Source organism: Hippopotamus amphibius, chromosome 5 (genome assembly GCF_030028045.1).
Source record: "Hippopotamus amphibius kiboko isolate mHipAmp2 chromosome 5, mHipAmp2.hap2, whole genome shotgun sequence".
NCBI classification, from domain to species: domain Eukaryota; kingdom Metazoa; phylum Chordata; class Mammalia; order Artiodactyla; family Hippopotamidae; genus Hippopotamus; species Hippopotamus amphibius.
This window is the reverse complement of record NC_080190.1, coordinates 169,957,728-169,977,892: the sequence shown is the minus strand read 5'-3', so window position 1 is coordinate 169,977,892 and position 20,165 is coordinate 169,957,728. Positions and strand designations below refer to the sequence as shown.

At 44.9% G+C, this 20,165-nt stretch overlaps 1 protein-coding gene across 1 annotated transcript in view; it reads left to right on the top strand.

Moving 5' to 3' along the window:
• FAM135B (family with sequence similarity 135 member B) overlaps positions 1 to 20,165 on the top strand; it is a 169,538-nt gene that overhangs the window by 42,891 nt on the left and 106,482 nt on the right. Inside the window, exon 2 of the mRNA XM_057735971.1 lies at positions 2,196 to 2,275. Within this exon, the coding sequence (XP_057591954.1) occupies positions 2,196 to 2,275 (80 nt within the window). The remainder of the gene's footprint in view (positions 1 to 2,195; positions 2,276 to 20,165) is intronic.

Below are 20,165 nucleotides of genomic sequence, written 5' to 3'. Positions count from 1 at the left end.
CTTTTAAGAAAAATGCCCCATCATTAAAGTCAGTAAGAAATAGATGTAAACTTATCACTTCCATTTTTCCTCTACCGTAAATGTCTTGTTTCATTTTTCTGATTATTTTCTGTGTAAGGCACGTCACAGCCTGCTTGCTTTTAGGAACCCTAGACAGCACTTTAGCTCTACACTCAGAGGCCATTTTAAATATCAAGAAAACAAAACAAAACAAAACAAAAAACAAAACCACAAAAAACCTCCAACAAAAAAGCCTGCTTTCTCTAGACAAAGGACCAGGAAAGAAGCAGCCTAACAAGACAGAAAATAGTAGCTCTACCCTAGCCAAGCATCACAGGTAAAATTGTGGCTTCACCTCTACCCATACCAGCAAAAGCCAAGTGGGAGCCTAGATGTCCACTACTGCCAAGCTGTAACAAGCCCCTTCCCCAACCTGGCAAGAGAAGGTCTCGAATAGGGAGCTAGATTTTCACTACTAATGGATGGTGATGAGAACTCCACCTAGCCTGGTTTAAGTGGAGACCCTGTGGGGAACCTAGATCTCCATTCCCACACAGAAGTCACAAGGGCACAGATATGCCCAAGAGATCTTTGACAAAGTTTCAAAAGCGGTTCTATAAAGACTTTCCAATAAATGGTCCTGAAGCAACTAGATATTCATAGGCCAAAACAAAACAAAAACTCAGTTCAAATCTCACTACTCATTAAAATTAACTCAAAGTGGATCATAGACCTAAGTGCAAAATATAAAACTTTTAGGACAGAAGTAGAGGAACGCTTTGGGATCTAGAGCTAATCAGAGAGTTTTAAAACTTGACACTAAAAGCGTAATCCATAAAAATTGATGAACTCAACTTCCTCAAGGTTAAAAACTTTTGTTCTGTAAAATGTGTTACAGAGAAGATTAAAAGATGAACTGCAGGGGGAGGTATATGTGGTAAATGGGGCAAAAAGAAAATTCAGAAAACTCCCCATCACATCTTTCCTTGGACCTTGAGGTCCCTAGACTGTTTGCTTTCTTCTTCACCTTTAAGAATCTTCTTTTGTTTATTTCCTCTATACCGTCTAGAGTTTTTAGTTCTACTTAGTGGGAATAGGGAAAAGTATGTCTACTGCATCTTTCCTGGAATCAGAAGTCATGACAGGTTCCATTTTTCCTTTCTTTCATTTTTTTTTTTAACCCTCATTTTACAGATACAAAAATAAGTTCAAAGAAGTTGCGTGATGTACTCAAAGTCACGTAGCTCTGCAGTGATGTCCCCCAAGCTACATGATTGCAATGCCAGTGCTCTTTGCTCTACATCTCCTTGGTCACTATGTACACATAAACACATCAACAGAAATATTCTCCACGTCTACTCACAGTGCAGCAGAGTCAATAGCAGAATAACTCCCAGCTGTGAGTTCAATGAGCCATGGGAGACTGATGTATTCATGGTCTATTTTACTGTGTTTTATTTACATTCTAATACACAATGGGTTTGAAATCAGTGGAAGGGGAGAACAATTATGAGGCCAGAAATGTCCCCAAGTGCTTGCAAAGAAAAGGATCATTAATTGCAAGGCACGGAACTTCAAAAAGTGCTTCTGCACACGTGGCAAAGAGGACAGATGAGAGGGTTTACTGACAGCGTGAGAACCTGCATGATGTTCTGAAATGACTGAATCTGGAAATGGGGGTGACAATAAAAACAAGGGCACAGAATTACACCTGTAAGAATGTTTATCAATGGCCCCAGGATTAGCAGCTCAGCTGCTGTGTTTCTAAAGGAAGTGTTTGTCTGTGTTGCAATGTGAAAGCAATTCACTTTATGTATGGATTGCTCACCATGCATTAAACATCCTATTTTTCTGTAAAATGGACTTTTTTGACTGAAGAAAAATCATACTGCTAATGTACCTGTTCCATATGACTTATCTTTTCCTTTTTCCTACTGCCATCACTACCAACCTCTTATGTGTTTTATATGATCTCAAGTGAACTCAGCTTCCTGTCTTCAGCTTGGCCCATCCCATCCCTGCCCCACTATGCTGACAAAATAAATCTCTCTTCGATGCTAGATGATCATGCATGCTTGCCATCCAGAAGCTTTCCTGGTTCCCTGCAAACTTTAGAATGAAGTCTAGGTATTTTTAGAAGCAGCCAGCAATAAGAAATATGATATTCAGCAACCTGTCCTCTCTTCTTTTCTTAGGTATTATCAGATCCGAGTGACCTTGAAGGTGTCCTCAAGGATCCCCCACAGACTGAGCGCCTCCATCGTTGGGCAGACAGGTGAGCAGGAGGATGGCAGTGGGGCACTTGTTCCCCACTGGTAAGCCTTCATTTATTACTGTAAGCCAGGGCTGAGCTGAGTGCAAGGTACACAGAGGCACTCAGTAAATCACTGTTGAATGTTGAATGAGTGGATTTTGGAAATGGAGATCCACTGTTGCTTTGGCCATGTGTGTATGTTATTGCAAGGGGGACCTGGCTGGAGACAAAAAAAAACCCTCTCCCAGGAACAGCTGGGATCTAAGGATAAACCTGGATGCAGAGGTTGGGTAAAATCAAGTCAGGGAGGAAGAGGAAGGGAATGGCATCCAGCAGGTAGGTAGGAAGAAGCCTGTGTCAAAGAGAATTTGATAATCAACTAGGTATAGGGGACTGAGTCATCAGGCAGGTGTAGTAGCACTTTCCGTGCACATCAAGGAGTCAAATGCAACACACCTAGGGAAGAAGAATTGCCAAGAACAATCCAGGTTCTAACCTTGGAGAAGCTGGAGTATTAGTAGGTATCCAGGGCTCCCAGTCGGTTCAGTGTAATAGTGTTGAGTCAGAAATATACAACTTATTACATAAGAAATAAGGCTAGGCATCAAGATTGTATTCTAGCAGAAATAGTCACATTAGTAAATTTGGGAGAATGTATAGATCAGCCAGACCTTAAAAAGAAGGAGAAGCACTTTGGGATGGAATAGAGGAACGTAAGGAGATAAAAAGACAGAACTATGTAAAATCTGCTTAACTTTCACTGGACAAGGTGGGAGGAGTTGTGGGAGATTTGGAGCAGGGTAGGCTACTTGGACCAAATAAGGGGCAATCAGGGGAGCCTGATGGTTTATGGGCAATAGGTTGACTCGAGCCTTTGACCCAGAAAGAGAAAGATGTTGGAGACCACTGGCTCCTCCCCTGACTCTGGACAGAGTTAACCATTAAGTAGCTGTCAAGACTCCACATTTCCAAGGAGGTCCTTCTCTTCCACTCTTCACTCTCCTCTCCTCTCTCCAGGGAATAAATCAGGCATCTGATACTGGTGGTCACTCCCCACCCCCTGTGCATTCAGGACACCTGCAATTGCCCACTGTGCTACCACCTGTGTCCTGCCCCTCCCCCACCCTAAATTCTGCCAGAAGAAGGTTCATGTAGTTGATTGAGAAAGTACAAGATTTGAAGCCTGACATTGCAAGGACTAGTCATGTGATCCCAGGCTTTGATGACTTGAGCTTCATTTCCTCACCTGAAACATGAGGATAGATATCCATCCTCTGTAGGGCTTTGTCTAAGACATCATATTTCTTATTTTGTTTATTTGGATCCTCTCTCTTTTCTTCTTGGTGAGCCTGGCTAGAGGTTTGTCAGTTTTGTTTACCCTTTTAAAGAACCAGTTCTTGGTTTTATTGATTTTTTTCTGCTATTTTCTAAAAAATCTCTATTTCCTTTCTGATCTTTATTATTCCCTTCCTTCTGCTGGCTTCGGGTTTTGTTTGTTCTTCTTTTTCTAATTATTTCAGGTGGCGGGTTAGGTTGTTTATTTGAGATTTTTCTTGTTTCTTGAAAAAGGCCTATATTGCTATGAATGTCCCTTTAAGAACTGCTTTTGCTGCATCCCATAGATTTTTGTATGGTTGTATATCTTAGAGATTATAAATGAAAAGTGCATTTTGCATGTTACAGAGATTATTAAGGTAAATGCCCCAGGTCAGAAACTGGCATAAAGTTAAGCGTCCAGTCAGTCTGACCTGTGGTCACTGGATCAGGGGTTTGAGCCTGGGTCCTGTTCTCAGGGCCAAGGCTGGACCTGGAAATCGGGTGAGATTAATGTCCAGCTGACCCAGTGGAAGCCATTCCCGGGACCCTGACAAAGGACTCTGCTTCTTCTCGTGACTCTATACCTCCAGAACTCAGTCCCCATCTCTGGCTGAGCCATCTCTTGGAGCTGTGAGGACTGCTGGGCATCCAACAGCTGGCAGAGCCCAGTGAGCAACTTGGGGAGAGGAGGACTCGTGTTGGTGCTTCACAGACACAAATAGAAGAAAAATGAAATGCAATTTGGGGAAAGAAAAGGCTATTTTCTTCTTTGGTCTAGTTTGACACAGGAATAATTGTGGTCCACTTGGTAGGTCCTTGAGTTAACAGGAGTATGATATTTAGAACAGAAGCTCACATGGAGGTCAGCAGTTATTACAGTAGGGATGGCTCCATGGGTAAGGAATACATAGCATTTATGATTTCTTCCTCAAGGTGAATTTTCCAATTATAGTGTTTTCAGTTAGAGATTACAGCATTGCAAAGCACTCTGAAGCTTAGTGGTTCAAAACAACAATTTATTCTTGATGTTTTGAGTTGGCTGGGCTCAGCCAGGTCACTCATGTGCTGCTTTCAGCTGGGATCTCAATGGAGGACAGATTACCCAAGATCATGACATCAGACATGTCTTCACGCACGTCTGATCCCTCAGTTGAGGTGGCTGAACTGCCTAAGGGAATGGTCCAGCCTTCTCCAGTAGGGTGTCCACTTCTACGGTAGCTCAGGTCACCAAGGGAGAGAAAGTGGAAGATTCCAGGTCTCTTAAGGGCTAGGCTGGGAAATGGCACAGGGTCACTTCCTCCACACTTCATTGGTCAAGGCCAGTTGCAAGGCCAGCCAAGCTTCAAGGCAGGAGTGGAATACACTCCATCCTTTCCCTGTATGTGCAGCAAGGGGAGGATGTTTCAGTAGTCATGTTTGCATCCAGTCACCCAGACACATTTCCCAGTACTTGCATGGAGTTCTGAGTAAAAAAGAAGAAAATATGTATGTTTAGTTTATCGAGTATGATCTATTGAGAAAGCATCACAAAGTCAAAACACTTAGGGGCTAATGATGGCTTTGACAATTATTAGTTGAGTGACCTTGTTGGGACAAATTATTTAATCTGGCTTTTTGGTTGCATTTATCTCTAAAACAGAGATAGGAAAAACTTGTTGTGTCTGGAGAGGCCGAATGCAGGAGTGGTGCAGGCCACACATTCCGAGATTTCCAGGTGCAAATCCTGCTTCTGACACTTCTCAGCCGTGGGGATTTAGAAAAGTTATTTAGCCAATTTGGTTTTTCAGGTCCTTCACCTAGAAAATGGTGCTGGTCGGAGGTCCCTACCTCATAGGTTTGTGTTATGGTTTGAATGAATTATGCAGGGGGATGACTAGAATGGTCCTGGCACGTAGTAAGCTCACAATAACCACGAGCAAGTGTAAGTGTTGCTGTTCTGCATTCAGTAGTTGTTAATTGAACGACTGCCTGGTCCACATGCAGAACACATCCCTGGGGATGAGAAGATGCCTTCCTGCTCTGGAGGCACCCACAGTCTTCATGGGGAGACAGTGTCACATTAATAAATGCAGTAGAGGTGGAAGCTGAGATGAGGTCTCAAATGAGAGCTTGGAAGAGTGAGCAGGCAGAGGAAGGGAAGGATGTTCTGGGCAGAGGTACCAGGTCCTGATATTCCCGGGACCTGAGCAAGGGTGTTCTTGGGATGATGAGAGATCTGGTGCAGTGGGTGATAAGGACGGGGCCAAGACGAGAAGAGAAACATTGTTGGCCAGGTTCCAAGACCACATTGCGCCATATCGAGTTGATTGATTTAGTCTCAAAGGCACAGCCAGATGAGATGGAAGCACTAGGAAGACATAAACCAAATGCTGTTCAAACACAAGATGTTGGCTCATAAATTAAGGGGCAGAATTATACACTCTTGTTCTCTTTTTAAATATATCCATTCTCTGGTAGCCATCGGATATGGAAATGTGCTTCAATTGTGTAGGTGATTTCGTTTCTGCTTCTCTAGATAGGAAATACTTTCTTATTGGGTTTTCCAAGGTAGGTGTTTATGATTTGAGTCTGTGAATAAGATAAAAACAATAACTCCCCATGTGAAATGTAGCCCTAACCTGTACACTATGGTGTTTTCTTTTTTCAGTGCTTTTTAGAAAGGTGAGTTGGGAAAGGTTTTTATGTTAAATGGTGATTCTCTTTTGTCTGGGGTAGCAACATATCTTGGAGGCTAGACTAGGACAGGCTCTGAGCTTGCACCAGGTAAGAGCAATCTCCCCTGGGCATTGCAGAAAGGTCCCCACATTACAGAAGGGACACGTGTGTGAACAGGTGACTACAGCCCAACTGGGACAGTGCCTCATATCTGCTCACAGCACTGGGTGCAGGCATAAAGGAACCTACTTCTCTGTGGATGTAGAAGTGTGGGAGAGTCAGGCCTAGCGGTCAGTAAGACTCTAAAGGCAACGGGGTCTTGGTCATCACTCAAAACAGAAAAGTATAAATTGTAGATGATCCTCTAATTGAATCATTGAGGCCAGGTTATCCCTGGGCTGTTCAAAAACTTTTCAGATTCCGCCTGTAAGCCAAAGTCCTAAGCCTCGAGAGATACGGAGAAGAATGGTGGTCAATGAAAATAGGAGGTTAAGGTTTTCCAGGAAGAGAAACCAGAAGTGAGAAATTTTTTTTACTTTGTGTTTATTTTTTTAATATTTTTTTTTGGCTGGGTCGGGCCTTAGCTGCAGCATGAAGGATCTTTTCTCTAGTTGTGGCGTATGGGATCTTAGTTCCCCAAAGAGGGGTCGAACCAGCATCCCCTGCATTGCAAGATGGATTCTTAACCACTGGACCACCAGGGAAGCCCCAGAATTTTTTTTTTTTAATGAGATTCTTCTTGCTTCAAAGGCTTACATTTTGTGGGTCTCACAGATTTGTTTCCTCTTTTTTTCTGAGTTCAGGTTTACAGGTAATTGGCATGTCTGCATCTGTGAATGAATGTTACGTACACTTAGCCTTGGCTATTTCCTTCCACCCAAATGATGCTATTTAATAGATTTTACAGTCCTTCCTACCTGGAGATGTTAAAAAATATTATTTTCTCTTAGGGAGATGATCAATTAAGTCCCATGTAGGGGAGGGACACTGCTTAAGCTTATTGAGGCTGTGCTAAGTGATTCGGCACAAACAGGCATCTGCTAGTCACTGCTCATCAAAGCAGGAGAAAGGATGAGCAGTCAGTTGTGGAAACGTGTAAAAATTGCCATGATTAGTTTTAGCAATGTTTTGAGAGGTAATTTCCATTTCCATTAAATGGAAGCTTTTAAGAGTTTCACTGGGTAGGGGGTGGGGAGAGACATTTATTCTTCAAATGAATAAAACGAATTTCTTTTCAGGGCCCATTAAAGTGCCCCTAAATATCAATATGCTTGTTTTCATGAAGAATATTAAGCAGGTAAAACACTCCAGCTCCCGGGCTCTGAGTGCCCACGTGGGGCCGGAGGAGAGCACTGCTCAGGCCCGTCAGGTAGGACGTCCCTGGGTGAGCCCAGACGTGAAGGATGCACTCCCCTCTGCTCCTCACAGCAGTCAGCTCATAAACGGTGAAGCCAGGGCCCCTCACCCTGGACTCCCAGTGCAAGCGGGGAATCTGCTCTGCCAGCTGGTCCAGTGACCCAGCTCCCTGGGGGTCCAAGCCAGAATTGTTGCCTATCCTTTGCCTTTGAGATCAAGTCTGATAGTCTGTTTGGCCCCCCAGGGGTCTCCTTTCAGGAACATTCTCCAATCTCTTGTACCGTGGTTCATGCCTCTCTGCCTCTGCTTTGCTGTTCCTTCCACCTTTCATGCCTATCCCTCCCTTCACACCCTTTCACCCTGCTAGTCCGTGACACTGGCAGAGACAATTTATGCCGGTTCCCCAGGGGTGGCCCTCTGCCCCTGTCAGAATTGCTCATTCCCGGTCTAAGAATCCACCTCCTTACCTGTACACACACAGCGCATGCCCCTCCCCTATGTGTGCACTCCCCCTGCCCCTTTGCTCTCAGCACCCGCATCTGGGACTTCGTTTTGGAGGACTACCATCCCCAGGCTCCCGGAAGCACTCTGTCCAAGATCTGAACTTGCCTGGGGGTGTGAAGCCCATCGTCCCCCATCCCCACCCCCAACCCCTGCCACGAACCAATGATAATTAGTGCAGGGATATGGAAGCCCAGCTCCTGTCTCAGGATGGGACAGGCTGAGATGTAGCTCATCCTCCAGAGTCCCCTGAAGGATCAGGCTGGTGCTCCTTTCTCAGGACCTTGGCTGAAATGAGCCCTTGCCTGTCTTCCTCTCTTTCCCTGACCTGTGTCCCCACATCCTATGGGGTCTCACTGGGCACACCTGTGCTAAGTCACCTGCACACAGGTGCTCGTCTCCGGATCTGCTGTTTATCATCTGTATCCAGGAACCGTTAGAAGTCGTACCGCAGTTCGTTATCACATGGAGGTAAGGTGTGAAATTAGCCAGACCTGCATTCACCTGGGTTCCTTGTGACCCTGAGCCAGTAGCCTTTGCCCTCTATAGAAATGACCTTGCAGGGCTGTTTTGGGGATCAAAGTACTGTATATGGGTAGTTAATGGACTTCCTGCGTGTACACCCACACATCAGGGAATAACCTCTTCCATCACCCTTCCTCCGCATTTGTCGCGGAGGATGCCCTAACCCTACCCCACATTTAATGCACTTTCTGTGGAGATGCTTACACAGCATCAAACCCCAGTTCCTGAAGCCGGCTGTGCATGAGGTGCAGTTGACACAGAGCTTGAAGGCTGACCCTGCTTTCCTGGAGCTCAGAGACCGGGGTGGGGAAACGAGGGGTGAGTGACGGTCACGATGAGAAGGATGAGGGCTCAGGAGGAGGGAGGCCTGGGGGCCCAGGGCTCAGGGCAGCCTCCCCAGGAGGGCCTGACTGCTGTCTTCCTGAGCCTGTCTTCTGTGAACACACCTGACTTCCAGGTGTCCCGACTTCAGGCCCCGGTCATCAGTGCAAATCTCTCTGTGTTCAGAAAGTGAGCAGAGTCCTGCCATCAGGTCTTTGCAGCCTCAGCTCCCCTGGCATCCATACACCTGCTCTGGTGCTTCCCTGCATATTGAGCAAGGTTCCTGGGCGCCCTGCCTGCACCTCACTCAGGCAGCAGCACCACCTGCCTGCACCTGCGCGGGGGCAGCTTGTACCTGGGGAGCCCTGTTTCAGGGAAACACACCTAGGGAGAAAGGCAGGGGAGAGTGCAGGGCCCTTGAAGCACAGACTAGAGAAGATACACCCCTATCAGGGCTGCTTCCCTTGCACATGGGAGAGAACAATCTTTATCTCTAGAGCACTTCACACAGGCTCCAGAACCAGGCGGCTGAGTCCCACTCACTCTGGATGACCTTGGACTTGTTTCTGACCTCCCTGTGCCTCATCTTCCTTCTCTGTAATATGGGAATAACAATAATAGTGATAGTAATAATAATACCTTCTTCATTGGGTTGTAAGACTCTAAAACAATACAAATAAGCACTTGGAAGGGAGCCTGACATCTGAAACCCTCAATAAATGATGCTAGTTTTAGTTTTATTACAAAAGCCAGAATCAGCAGACTTGGGTGAAATTTACATGAACTGAAATGTTAGTCCCGATGGGTTCTGCTCATTCAGTACGTGTTTCTCAAGTGCTCCTGTGTGCCAGGCACTGTTTCTGGAGCTCTTCAGCCCCCAGATGCTCAACTGCTGATGTTGTCTTCAGAAACAGTGAACTTCCCATCGCTGGACCTTTATAAGCAGAGGTTTTCACATGGTAGGAGACAGTGGCCAATGAAAAGAACATTGTATAATAGTGTACACATATGCAGAGTCATTCCAGGCTTTCTTTTTTAAATGAAGAGGCATTATTATTATTATTATATACTTAGGGATATTAATGAACCCTCAGTGTGGAAGTTGATGCTTACATTTACACACCAAAGTGCTGGTACCATGTTGTTTTGTTCAGTTCTGGCCCCCTGGTGCCTAGTGGAGTGCCTAGGCACAGCTGGCATCACAAGCATGTCTATTGCCTTAGTGAATACAAGACCAGAGGGCGGAGCTTGGGCCAGATTGAAGGGAAGAGGGAGGCTGAATTCCAGGTTGAATTATTGCTATTAAAAAAAATAGAAAGCTTTTGAAGGCTCAGCGAAACAGGTTGCTTTGGGAGGAAACATTTAAACAGGAAAAGATGCTGTATTGAGTTCTCAATAGTCACACAGTTGTTTTTTTTTGAAAAAAGCTGATGATTATTTACGAAAAAACCAAAGTATCCAAAAGAGGCAAGATGACTTCTTCCTGATTTGGCCAGGTGGTCACTGAGAGTCTAAGAATGGACCACGGTGTGTGGAATTTGGAGTAACAACGTGGAAGATGTCCAGGATGGGGCGGGGAGAGGTTCAGGAGCCCCTCAAACCAGTGGTTTCTCCCAATGCTGTCCAAGGACCTCCCCTCACAGGAGACCCCAGGGACTTGCAGTTTCTTGATCCCTTCTTCCACGCCCCCTAAGTCAGACGTTCAGACTGAGGCGAGGTGATACGTGGATAAAATACTGAAGAGAAAATTCACATGGGGATGCACAAGAGCAGAACCTTGGAATTCTGTAATTGCAGCTAATAAGTTGCTGCTAATGATGGGTAATTGGATGATTTAGTCTTCTCCCCTCAGTGACTTACAGTTACAAGAAGAGATTCTGAAGTCTTAACACCTTGATGTAGAAGACAGGTCCCCGAGGATGGTCCTATGCAGCCGAGGGTCTTTATTCCCAATCTGCTGACAGGTGCATTTTTATCAGGTGCCTCTGGAAAACAGTGCAATCATGAAATGAAAAGAAATCTTTCCTTTTGAGCTGGCTGAGGTTGATACACAAGTGAATAGTAACGGCCATAAATTGCAGAAAGCTTGCTTCTGTTCGGTCCAAACTCTCCTGGGTATTTACCCCAACTCGGGCATAAGCTCTCTTTTCACCATGAGAAGGGTAAAATCTATCTTTTCCAATATTCTCACATGTAAAATGAGGGCATCTACACCCTATTTACACGTGGATTTTTTTAACTCAAGGGAGCACACAGAGGAAGGGTCAGCTGTATCAGAACCTCTGGAACAGAGGGAGGAGGAACATATTTAAGGGTAAAACTCCTGCTGACGGAGATTATGCACTCCCCACACTGGGCCCCAGAGCCATTTCAAAACCCCTATCGAGTCTCACTCTTGCCTTTTACAGGGCGCCTTTGATTCATGGTGGTATTTATATGTGCCCAGTAGAAAATGAGGAAAATGTTACTTGAGGCTTCACTCAGAGCAAAATTCCCCAACAGCTGCCCAATGATTTGAACAAGATCCATTTTAAAGCAGAGTAGGGTTGCCTTGGAGTGTGGGGAGAGTGGATCACACTTTCCCACCAATTAGCTTTCCACGTGTCTGTCAACCCTTTCTAAGGACAGCCCAAGATAAGAGGATGGATTTATCTTAAAACTACTCCTGCTGGAAAATTACAGAAAATGCCTATCTCACCTTTGCATATCTGTGGGTATTTGGACAGGTGCAGAAACAGGGTTTCCCATTTTGTCTTGGTAGCTGACTGTGAAAATCCCAAGGAGAGTCTGCGAGGAACATGTGATCTCTGAAGAGCATGGCTTTTATTCAGAATGGTCTTGAAGGAGAAGCATGAGAATTTTGTTACTCTTTATTCCATTAATTTTTTTTGGTAATAATAGATCCACTTTAAGTAGACAGTGATTTTTTAAAGACTTTACTTAGCTTGACCCAGCACGCACATATTCTCAGGGAAACTTGGAAATCTAGATGCAGAGAGCCATCCAGGCTGAGAATTTTTTTAAAAATTTATTTTACTGAAGTATAGTTGATTTACACAGTTGCTCATTTCTGCTGTTCAGCAGAGTGGTTCACTTATACATGAATATACATTCTTTTTTGTAGTCTTTTACATTGTGGTTTATCACAGGATATTGAATATAGTACCCTGTGCTGTACAGTAGGACCTTGTTGTTTATCCATTCTGAATATAATAGTTTGCATCTGCTCATCCCAAACTCCCACTCCATCTCTTCTGCATCCCTCCTCCCCCTTGGCAACTACTAATCCGTTCCCTATGTCTATGAATCTATTTCATAGTTAAGTTCCTTTGTGTTGTATTTTAGATTCCACATGTAAGTGATACCATAAGGTATTTGTCTCTCTCTGGCTGAGTTACTTCACTTAATATGATCATCTCTAGGTCCATCCATGTTGCTGCAAATCAGCCTGAAAATTTTTCTGTCCAAGTCCAGTGCACTGATCTCTCTCCTTCACTCTCAGGACTCAACTCACTTCAGTTCACCGCTGCCGAGGACTGACCTGCATCACCTTCACACAAAAGCCAGGCTTGTATCTGTCACAGATAATTCGGCCTGTGTTGGGTCCCTACTCAGAGTCTTCTAATGATGGCAGTGATGGTGAGGACGACACAGAAGGCTTCACACGCACTGGGCACGGTCCTGTGTTCTTTGCTCATAAATGTTCTCACTTCTCACACCTCTATAGGGTGGGTGCTATTCTTATCCCCACTTTGTAGATGAAGATACTGATGTGCACACCTGGGAAGAGGTGGGGTCAGAATCCCACCCAGGCAGCCTGACTCCTAACTTCTGCATCACATTGCTTCTCTCAGACCTCGGGACGAAGTACAGAGTTATGAGCAGGTCCTGCTCAGCCCTGTATGGTCTGATCCTTGACGTTCCCCTTAAACTCATCCTCTGCCCTCTTCCCCATCACTCTTATTCTTCCTTGAGTGCACCAAGCTCATTCCCAGCTCTGAGCTTCTGAACTTAGTTGCAGGGGTTGGGGGGGGGGGGGGGGTCCCTCCACCTGGAAGTTGGTTGTTCCTCTCCCAATCTTTGCCTAACTTGCTTTCTCAGTGAATTCAGGTCAGGTCTCTGCACAAATGTCACCTCCTCAGAGAGACTTTTTTGTCAATTTTTTTTTTTTAAAAACAAACTAGATTTCCTGTTGTAACTCAATTTCTTATTCTGCTTTATTTTTCTTCAGACTACTTTAGCTAGTTTTGTTACATATTTATTTATTGTCCGTGTCTCCTCTAAAATTTAATAATAATGCTACTTTCAGTAAATCATTACTGGTGTTTTCTATGTGCCAGGAAATAGAATATTTCAGATACGTTACGTATTTATGTATGGTTTGTACTTTATTATTGCTTCCCTAAGTGATAAGTTACAGGAATAGGTCCTGTTTTACAGAAGAGGAAATTTAGGCATGGGGAGCGCATGGACTTGCTCAAGGCCTCCCAGGTAGCGAGTTTGGAGCCCGGATTAAACCCAGTGAGTTGGGCTCCAGAGTCCGGCAGCTTCTGTGTGTTCCCTACTCCACTCGCCGCGCCGAGGACAGGCCGTGTGCTGAGCATCACCTGCAGGAATAAGTCGGCTGTGTTGATAAATGGCCCTGCTCCCCAGTTGGTCCAGCAGGATGGACCAGAACTACTCCTTGAGCCCCTTCCTCATCCCCACCTCCACATCGCATCAAATTTCAAGTCCTATCAGTTGGGACTTCCTCCTCCTCCTTGGGTCTCTCGGGTCCCCTCCAAGCCCACTGATAGCACTCTGGTCAGACTCAGTCTTCTTCTGGGGGCTCAGCATCCTCCCCAGCCTCGTGTCGTTCATGCTCCAGCCCTCATCACTCCCACAGACACTGTAGTAGCAAAATCAGACTTTCAGGGGCTGCCCCCTCCAGTGTCCCATGGATGTGTGTTTAAGACACTGCACGTCATCCCAATTTTACTGTTTAAATATTTTCAACCTTTTCTTAAAAGAGGCAATGAACCCAATGTTTATGTCATTATTTTAATGAGTATTTACACATGGAAGACGCATTGAAGAGCACAAAATAGCATCTACAGTCTATCTGCGTTCAAACCCTGGTTCCACCTCTTTGAAACAGTGGAACAAGTGCCTGGTGCCTCATTCCCACATACAAAAATGACAGTAAGACCAGAACATCTCTCACAGGGGCCCCTTGAAGATTAGGTTACATGACGCGAGTCCCCTACAAGCAGTAGTAGTGTTCAAATACCAGCTTCTCTCTTCCTCCTCATCCCCATCCTCAACTTGTGCAGGCGTTTCCAAGTTCTCTCTGCCCATATTTCAACTCTGCACCGTTGTGGGACTCATGTAGCAGATGCACCCATCTTTAATCCGGCCTGACAGGCACAGATCTGATCACGTGACACCGTGCCCACAGGCGCCCCCTCGTAGCACTGTTGTGAGGGGCCCGGTTGCCAGGCGTGGCTGCCACCTCGCTCAACACAGGGTTGTGCAATGATGTGAGAGCAGACCGCATCCCGGGTCGTGATAATCTGGTTGTTTCAGGACTTCCTCCAGCTCCCCATGCTTCACGGTTCACTTTAAAATACACGAGGAAGAGCATTTGCTTGATATAATTAGAGACGGAGCTTAGAAACTAAAATCAATCCCAAACTTTTCTTTTAGAATCAATCTTAGAACTCTCGAATAACATCAAGGCCAAGAGTGATCATGGGGGGATTAAAATAAAAACAGAGCCAAAGACAATGTGGGGAGGTAGGAGCAACCAAGTATGTATCACACAAATGCAAACAAATGCTTATTGGAAATGATCAGTAACTTATGCAGTCAGAAAGAAAGCTTATCTAAGGCTTTGTAGCTCTTGTTTCGGTCCTGCATGTCAATCATAGCTTCATGGGTTCATGGATTTTCTTTAGCAAACGTTACACACCGGAAATACATAAAGTGCATTATGTTAACAAAATCATGCCACATATGTTACCAACTTGCCTTCCATATAAGATCGAGTGGAGGGGATTGAGACGGGGGAAGATGGGGCGCCACTGCCTAAACATAACCCAGTGGGATAAAATGCGAACATGGCCCCGCACAGGAGACTCAGCTTGTTCCAGGGGAGGCCTGAGCCCAGTTCATTCATGCAGAGTCACCAGCCAAGGCCCAGAGATCAAATCCAGCCTCGGGGATGAGTTTACCTGTGGAGGTTCTGTGGGCTTTGAAGAGAAGGCAGTCAAGGATGGCTGGGACCACGTGAACACCCGGACTGAGCAGGTGAAAAGAAGCTCATGAAGATGGCTGAGGAGGACAGCCAGAGAACCGAGAGCAAAAACAAGGATGGGGTTGGATTTGAAAGAGGGAGTCTCGGTTCACAGTGCCAAATGTTTAGACAGATGTTTTGTTGTTGTTGTTGTTGTTGTTTAAATTGAAGTGTAGTTGATTTACAATGTTGTGTTAATTTCTGCTGTACATCAAAATGATTCTCTCTCTCTCTCTCACACACTCATATAAAATTGTAGCCCTAAAGATTCAATATCAAAGTCACTGTAAGAACCTGCATGACAGGTTCCTAGACCAATTCCCTTCCTACTAGACTAGGCTTGTTCTTACCTTGGAGCAGAGCCTGAGAAACCCATCCCCTGGGCACCTTTACTGCTTTGGGTGTGGTCTTCCTCGGGCCTGTGCATTTGAGGAGTCTGGGCAAAGGATTTTAACCAAAGGGATGCACCAGCCAGCCTGGGATTTTAGAGTTGCACCGGGAGTTGTGAGGAACTATTATGATCTAAATCTCCTTTCTGCTTAGTTCACTTTCATTGAGAAAAGACTCTGAAGATCATTGCCTTGAAGTTGTTGCAATAGGAACCAGAGAAAATAGACTTAAATGCAAAATACATCAGAGTTTTAGGGCCAAAAGGGACTTGAAAGAGTAAGTGGAAACCTTCCAGACCCAGAGTCATTAAATGAATTGACCAAGGTCACTAGTCAATGGAAAAGCTGCTATTTTAATTCAAGAACTTGAAATCTAATGCACATTTTCACCATAAACAGTTGTTTTTGCTTTGCTGCATTATGAGAAAGGCCCTCCATCTGCAGTTTGAAGAGTGAGAATTCATTTAAAATTCCTTAGTTTTAATTTCCCCTGGGGAAGAAGAGGCCTGGTTTTTGTTGTTTAATCAAACAGCTCAAACAGCACGAAGCTCCTAGCACGTCACAGGGCACTCTTGAAGCAGTTGACTTCTTGGATTCTACACTCCTTTTTTCACCCATAGTGACCTAATTTTCCTTGCGAAGCATCCTTCTTCGTGTTCTCAGTGGTGTGGCCTGCTGATTCCCAGCTCCAGGCCTGGCTCTGATTGGCTCAAGCCAATCAATGTATCCCTGGGTGCTGGTCACGGACCTCCAGGGAGGGACCTGTTTTCTCTCTGTAGCTTCCTGGTTATTGGGGTGCTAGGATGAGAGTTCTGAGACTGCTGTGCCCACGGCCCCATCGTATGAAGGGCCTTGGGATGTCCACTGAACAATCAAAGGGATCTGGAGAAAGAGAAAACAGAGAGGGATTCAAGGTTTTGAGTTTCATCCCTTGGCCAAAGAATCAAGCATATCTGAAGCTAGAGCTTCAGATTAAGGGGTTTTCTTTCTTGTTGAAGACAGTTTGAAATTTCTGTCCCTTGGGACAGCTTTCTCATGAAGACATATGTTTAACAAGAATTTCCTTAACTTCCTCTTAATTTTATTTATTTTTTATTTTTTTATAAATTTATTTATTTATTCATTGGCTGCATTGGGTCTGCATTGCTGCACACGGGCTTTCTCTAGTTGTGGCCAGCAGGGGCTACTCTTCCTTGCATTGCACTGGCTTCTCATTATGGCAGCTTCACTTGTTGTGGAACACGGGCTTCAGTAGTTGCGGCACATGGGCTCAATAGTTGTGGCACACGGGCTCTAGAGTGCAGGCTCAATAGTTGTGGCACATGGGCTTAGTTGCTCCACAGCATGTGGGATCTTCCTGGAGCGGGGATCGAACCCGTGTCTGCTGTATTGGCAGGTGGATTCTTAACCACTTACGTCCCTCTTCTTAATTTTAAAGTACATGTCTTTGAAGACTAGAGTAGGCAGTATGATGTCTCAGAGTTTACTTTACTTTGAGTCACTGATTTAGTTCCGTAAGGACCTGCCAGACACAGGTTTCTCCACGAGCAAGATCAGTTGGGGAGTTGGATGTATGTGTTGGTCACCCATATTCTCTGGCAGCACTCGGCACAAGTAGGCACCCAATAGCAGTGTGTTTAGTGGATGAATGAACAGACGAGTTGTTTCCCACAGAGGGGGACAGAGAATAATAAAGGAATCAGCATTAATTGGCCAGGTCATTAATTTTCTGCACAATTAACACAACTCTATCATTTCAAAAATTTCATTATTTTATCAATGGGATTACATAAGTGATCTATGACTGAATTCTCCTTGACCGTGTTACAAATCAGGCTGCAGACATGTGTGACCACTCTCCAAATGCAAGACCCCACCCGTCCCCAAAGAAACCGTGGCTACCTTGTGGGTACACATTCTCTGCATTTCATTCCCTGGTCTACTCACCAAGAGGTAATGTGTAGATTCTGGTTTTTTGTTACTTTGACAAAGTCTGTTCACACGTGCGGTTGGGGACCAGGGTGCGCTGTGGTCACCTCACACCTGCACCTGAGAGTTGATTGTGTTCATTCCTTCCCCGGCTTGGTGACTTCGCGTGGGTAGCTTGAAACTGGCCATGGAGGGGGTGTTGGACTGTTTGCACCAGGAAATCAGCAAACATTACAAATCAGTTGTTTGGAAGCCAGTGTTTAGATCTGTGCTGCCACGACACTGTTCGGGGGGCATTTGTGCACGATGATGCCTCAGTCAGCATTGCTGTGTGTGCTTCCTTGTGCAAGTGTGTGAGGACCTGCTCTAGATGACAAGAAGCCCTGTTGCTAAAGCATCCATAGGGTGTTCAGATTTAAATGAAAGAAAGCTGCCAGAGGCATTTCCAAGTTCCGGTTCAAACTTCCGCCAGCAGCTCATGAGGATATCTGCCTGCACAAATCTAGTATCTTGTTTTGTTTGCATTTCCCTAATCAGTATCCTTTCATGTGTTTATGAGCTATTCTTATTTCCCTTTTTATGGGTCTCCCATTTACAACCTTTGCTGCTTTTTTTGGATAACTTGCTCCTTGTTGGTGTAATTTTGTCTCCTACCTCCTGCCAAACACAGCTTTGCTCATGATTCCTCGATGTATCGTGTAGAAAATCTCTTCTCCTAGTCTGTAGCTTGTCCTTTATTTGTTCTAGACGCAAAGCCATGTTAACCCTTGGAGTGTGACGTTTCAAAGCTCTTCCTTATTAGTTTGTTTAAGTTGGGCTTTCCTGCCAATCATACAAATAGGGATTTATTCTTCCCAGCAATCTGAGATTGTAACTAACAATATTCACATCTATAGCTGGAGAAACTGAGGCCATGGTGGGATCGGGATTTGTATCTGGGTCTGTTTGGCTTCACCCTCATTTTCACGTGAGCCGGGGCTCCATGTTGCCAGTGGGGTGCAACCTCAGGAGTCCCGTGTCGGCAGCTCCGCACACCTCCCTGCCGGCTCAGCCTGCCCTGGGTCTCCATCTTGTAACTGGACGTGCTTCACACGCATACACGTTCCCTGCTGGGTCTTCTCGTCACGCCACGTGGTTCCCCTGAGCTGGCCTTAAAATGGCTCCCGGTCAGCTCATGTCTGGTCTGTAAAGAATGTCTCTGCCTCTACAAATTCTGAACGTCTAAGCTTATCCCAAGGCATTAACCTCTCTCCTGCTGCATGAAGTGGCATGAACCTTCTGAGGAGTGAAACATGCACTGGTCCTCTGGTCCCCAAACTGGGGGATCTATAGCAAGCTGTTTGAGTAGGCCCTTCGTGCTTGGTTGAAAGGAGGTGACACCGCTTTTCTCTCCTCCATTGGAGGTGGTGTAAATAAAGACTGACTTCATAGCAACAGCGTTCTCCAAACATCTGCATGTATGTTCTCTCCAAAGTCCTTTCTTCCCTCTCCACCCGATGCCATGTTACACCTCTAACCTAACCGAGGAACTTAGAGCGGTGGTTCTCATCCACTCCCCCTGTGAGCTCTGCTTTTGAGTCTAGCCCTTCGCATTGGTTTGTAAGGTTTGCTGTGGCCACTGTCAACGTTCGATTTTAATAACCCATAAGATGCCTCTTTTTACCTTTAGGTCAAGTGCTTCCCCCACCCTAAGTTAAGTGAACTATATTCCCTTCAGTTTCTATTTTTGTAGCATTTATGACATTATAACTGAATGATTGCTTGACCATTTCTTTTTTCCCTGTAACCAAAATGTGAGTCCTAGGAGGACAGAAACTTGCTTACTGTCACGACTCACGTACCTGCTATCACACTCTTGTCACGCGGTACTGATGTGTAGAGCCAATGGACTGATGGGTGGATGAAAGGATGAGTAGACGGATGAGAAGAATTTCACATCAGTTCTAGACCTCATTGAGAGATGCTTTCCCTTTCATCTAAATCTTCTTTGAAAGCTTCACCTGAGCACACGTTCTCCAGTATTGATTGCCTTGGTTTAGAGCAGTTTGGGTCGATATTGTTAAACTTTAAAGTGCGGTAAAAGTCACGACTCCTGAAAATGAACGTTTTTGTTTATCTTCACTGAAGTGACTGCACTTTGCCTCAGCCTTCTGAAATATGTGCCAGTGGGTGACCTGTATTTTCATGGGTTGGTATCAATGGTGCTAATAAATTTCTATTGATTTTGCCAGTGAATACACCAGGCACTGTGCTGGGTGTTTTGCAAATAGTATTTTATCATCCTCATAATAATCTTTGGAGAAAAGTATCTCTGCTTCCATTTTCAAAGGAGGAAACGGTCTCAGAGAGTTTATAAATCAATAGAGTCAAGGAGTTGGGTGTTTCTGAATCATTGCCAGAATCTGAGTGCTAATTTTGTTTCAAGTGGATAACTTCTGTCTATTTTTATGATTTTTTTGGTAATGGTCAAATGAAAAGGAAATGATTTTTTTAAAATATTCAAAAGCCAATAGGTTTATGTCTTTTTCAAACCTAAAAATATACGTTTTGAGATTTCACATTCAACAAACATCTACCAGGCAGATAAGTCTATCTGAGCAAAAAGAGCCCATCTTTCGCAGAAGACTCGGTGCGATGTAGACGA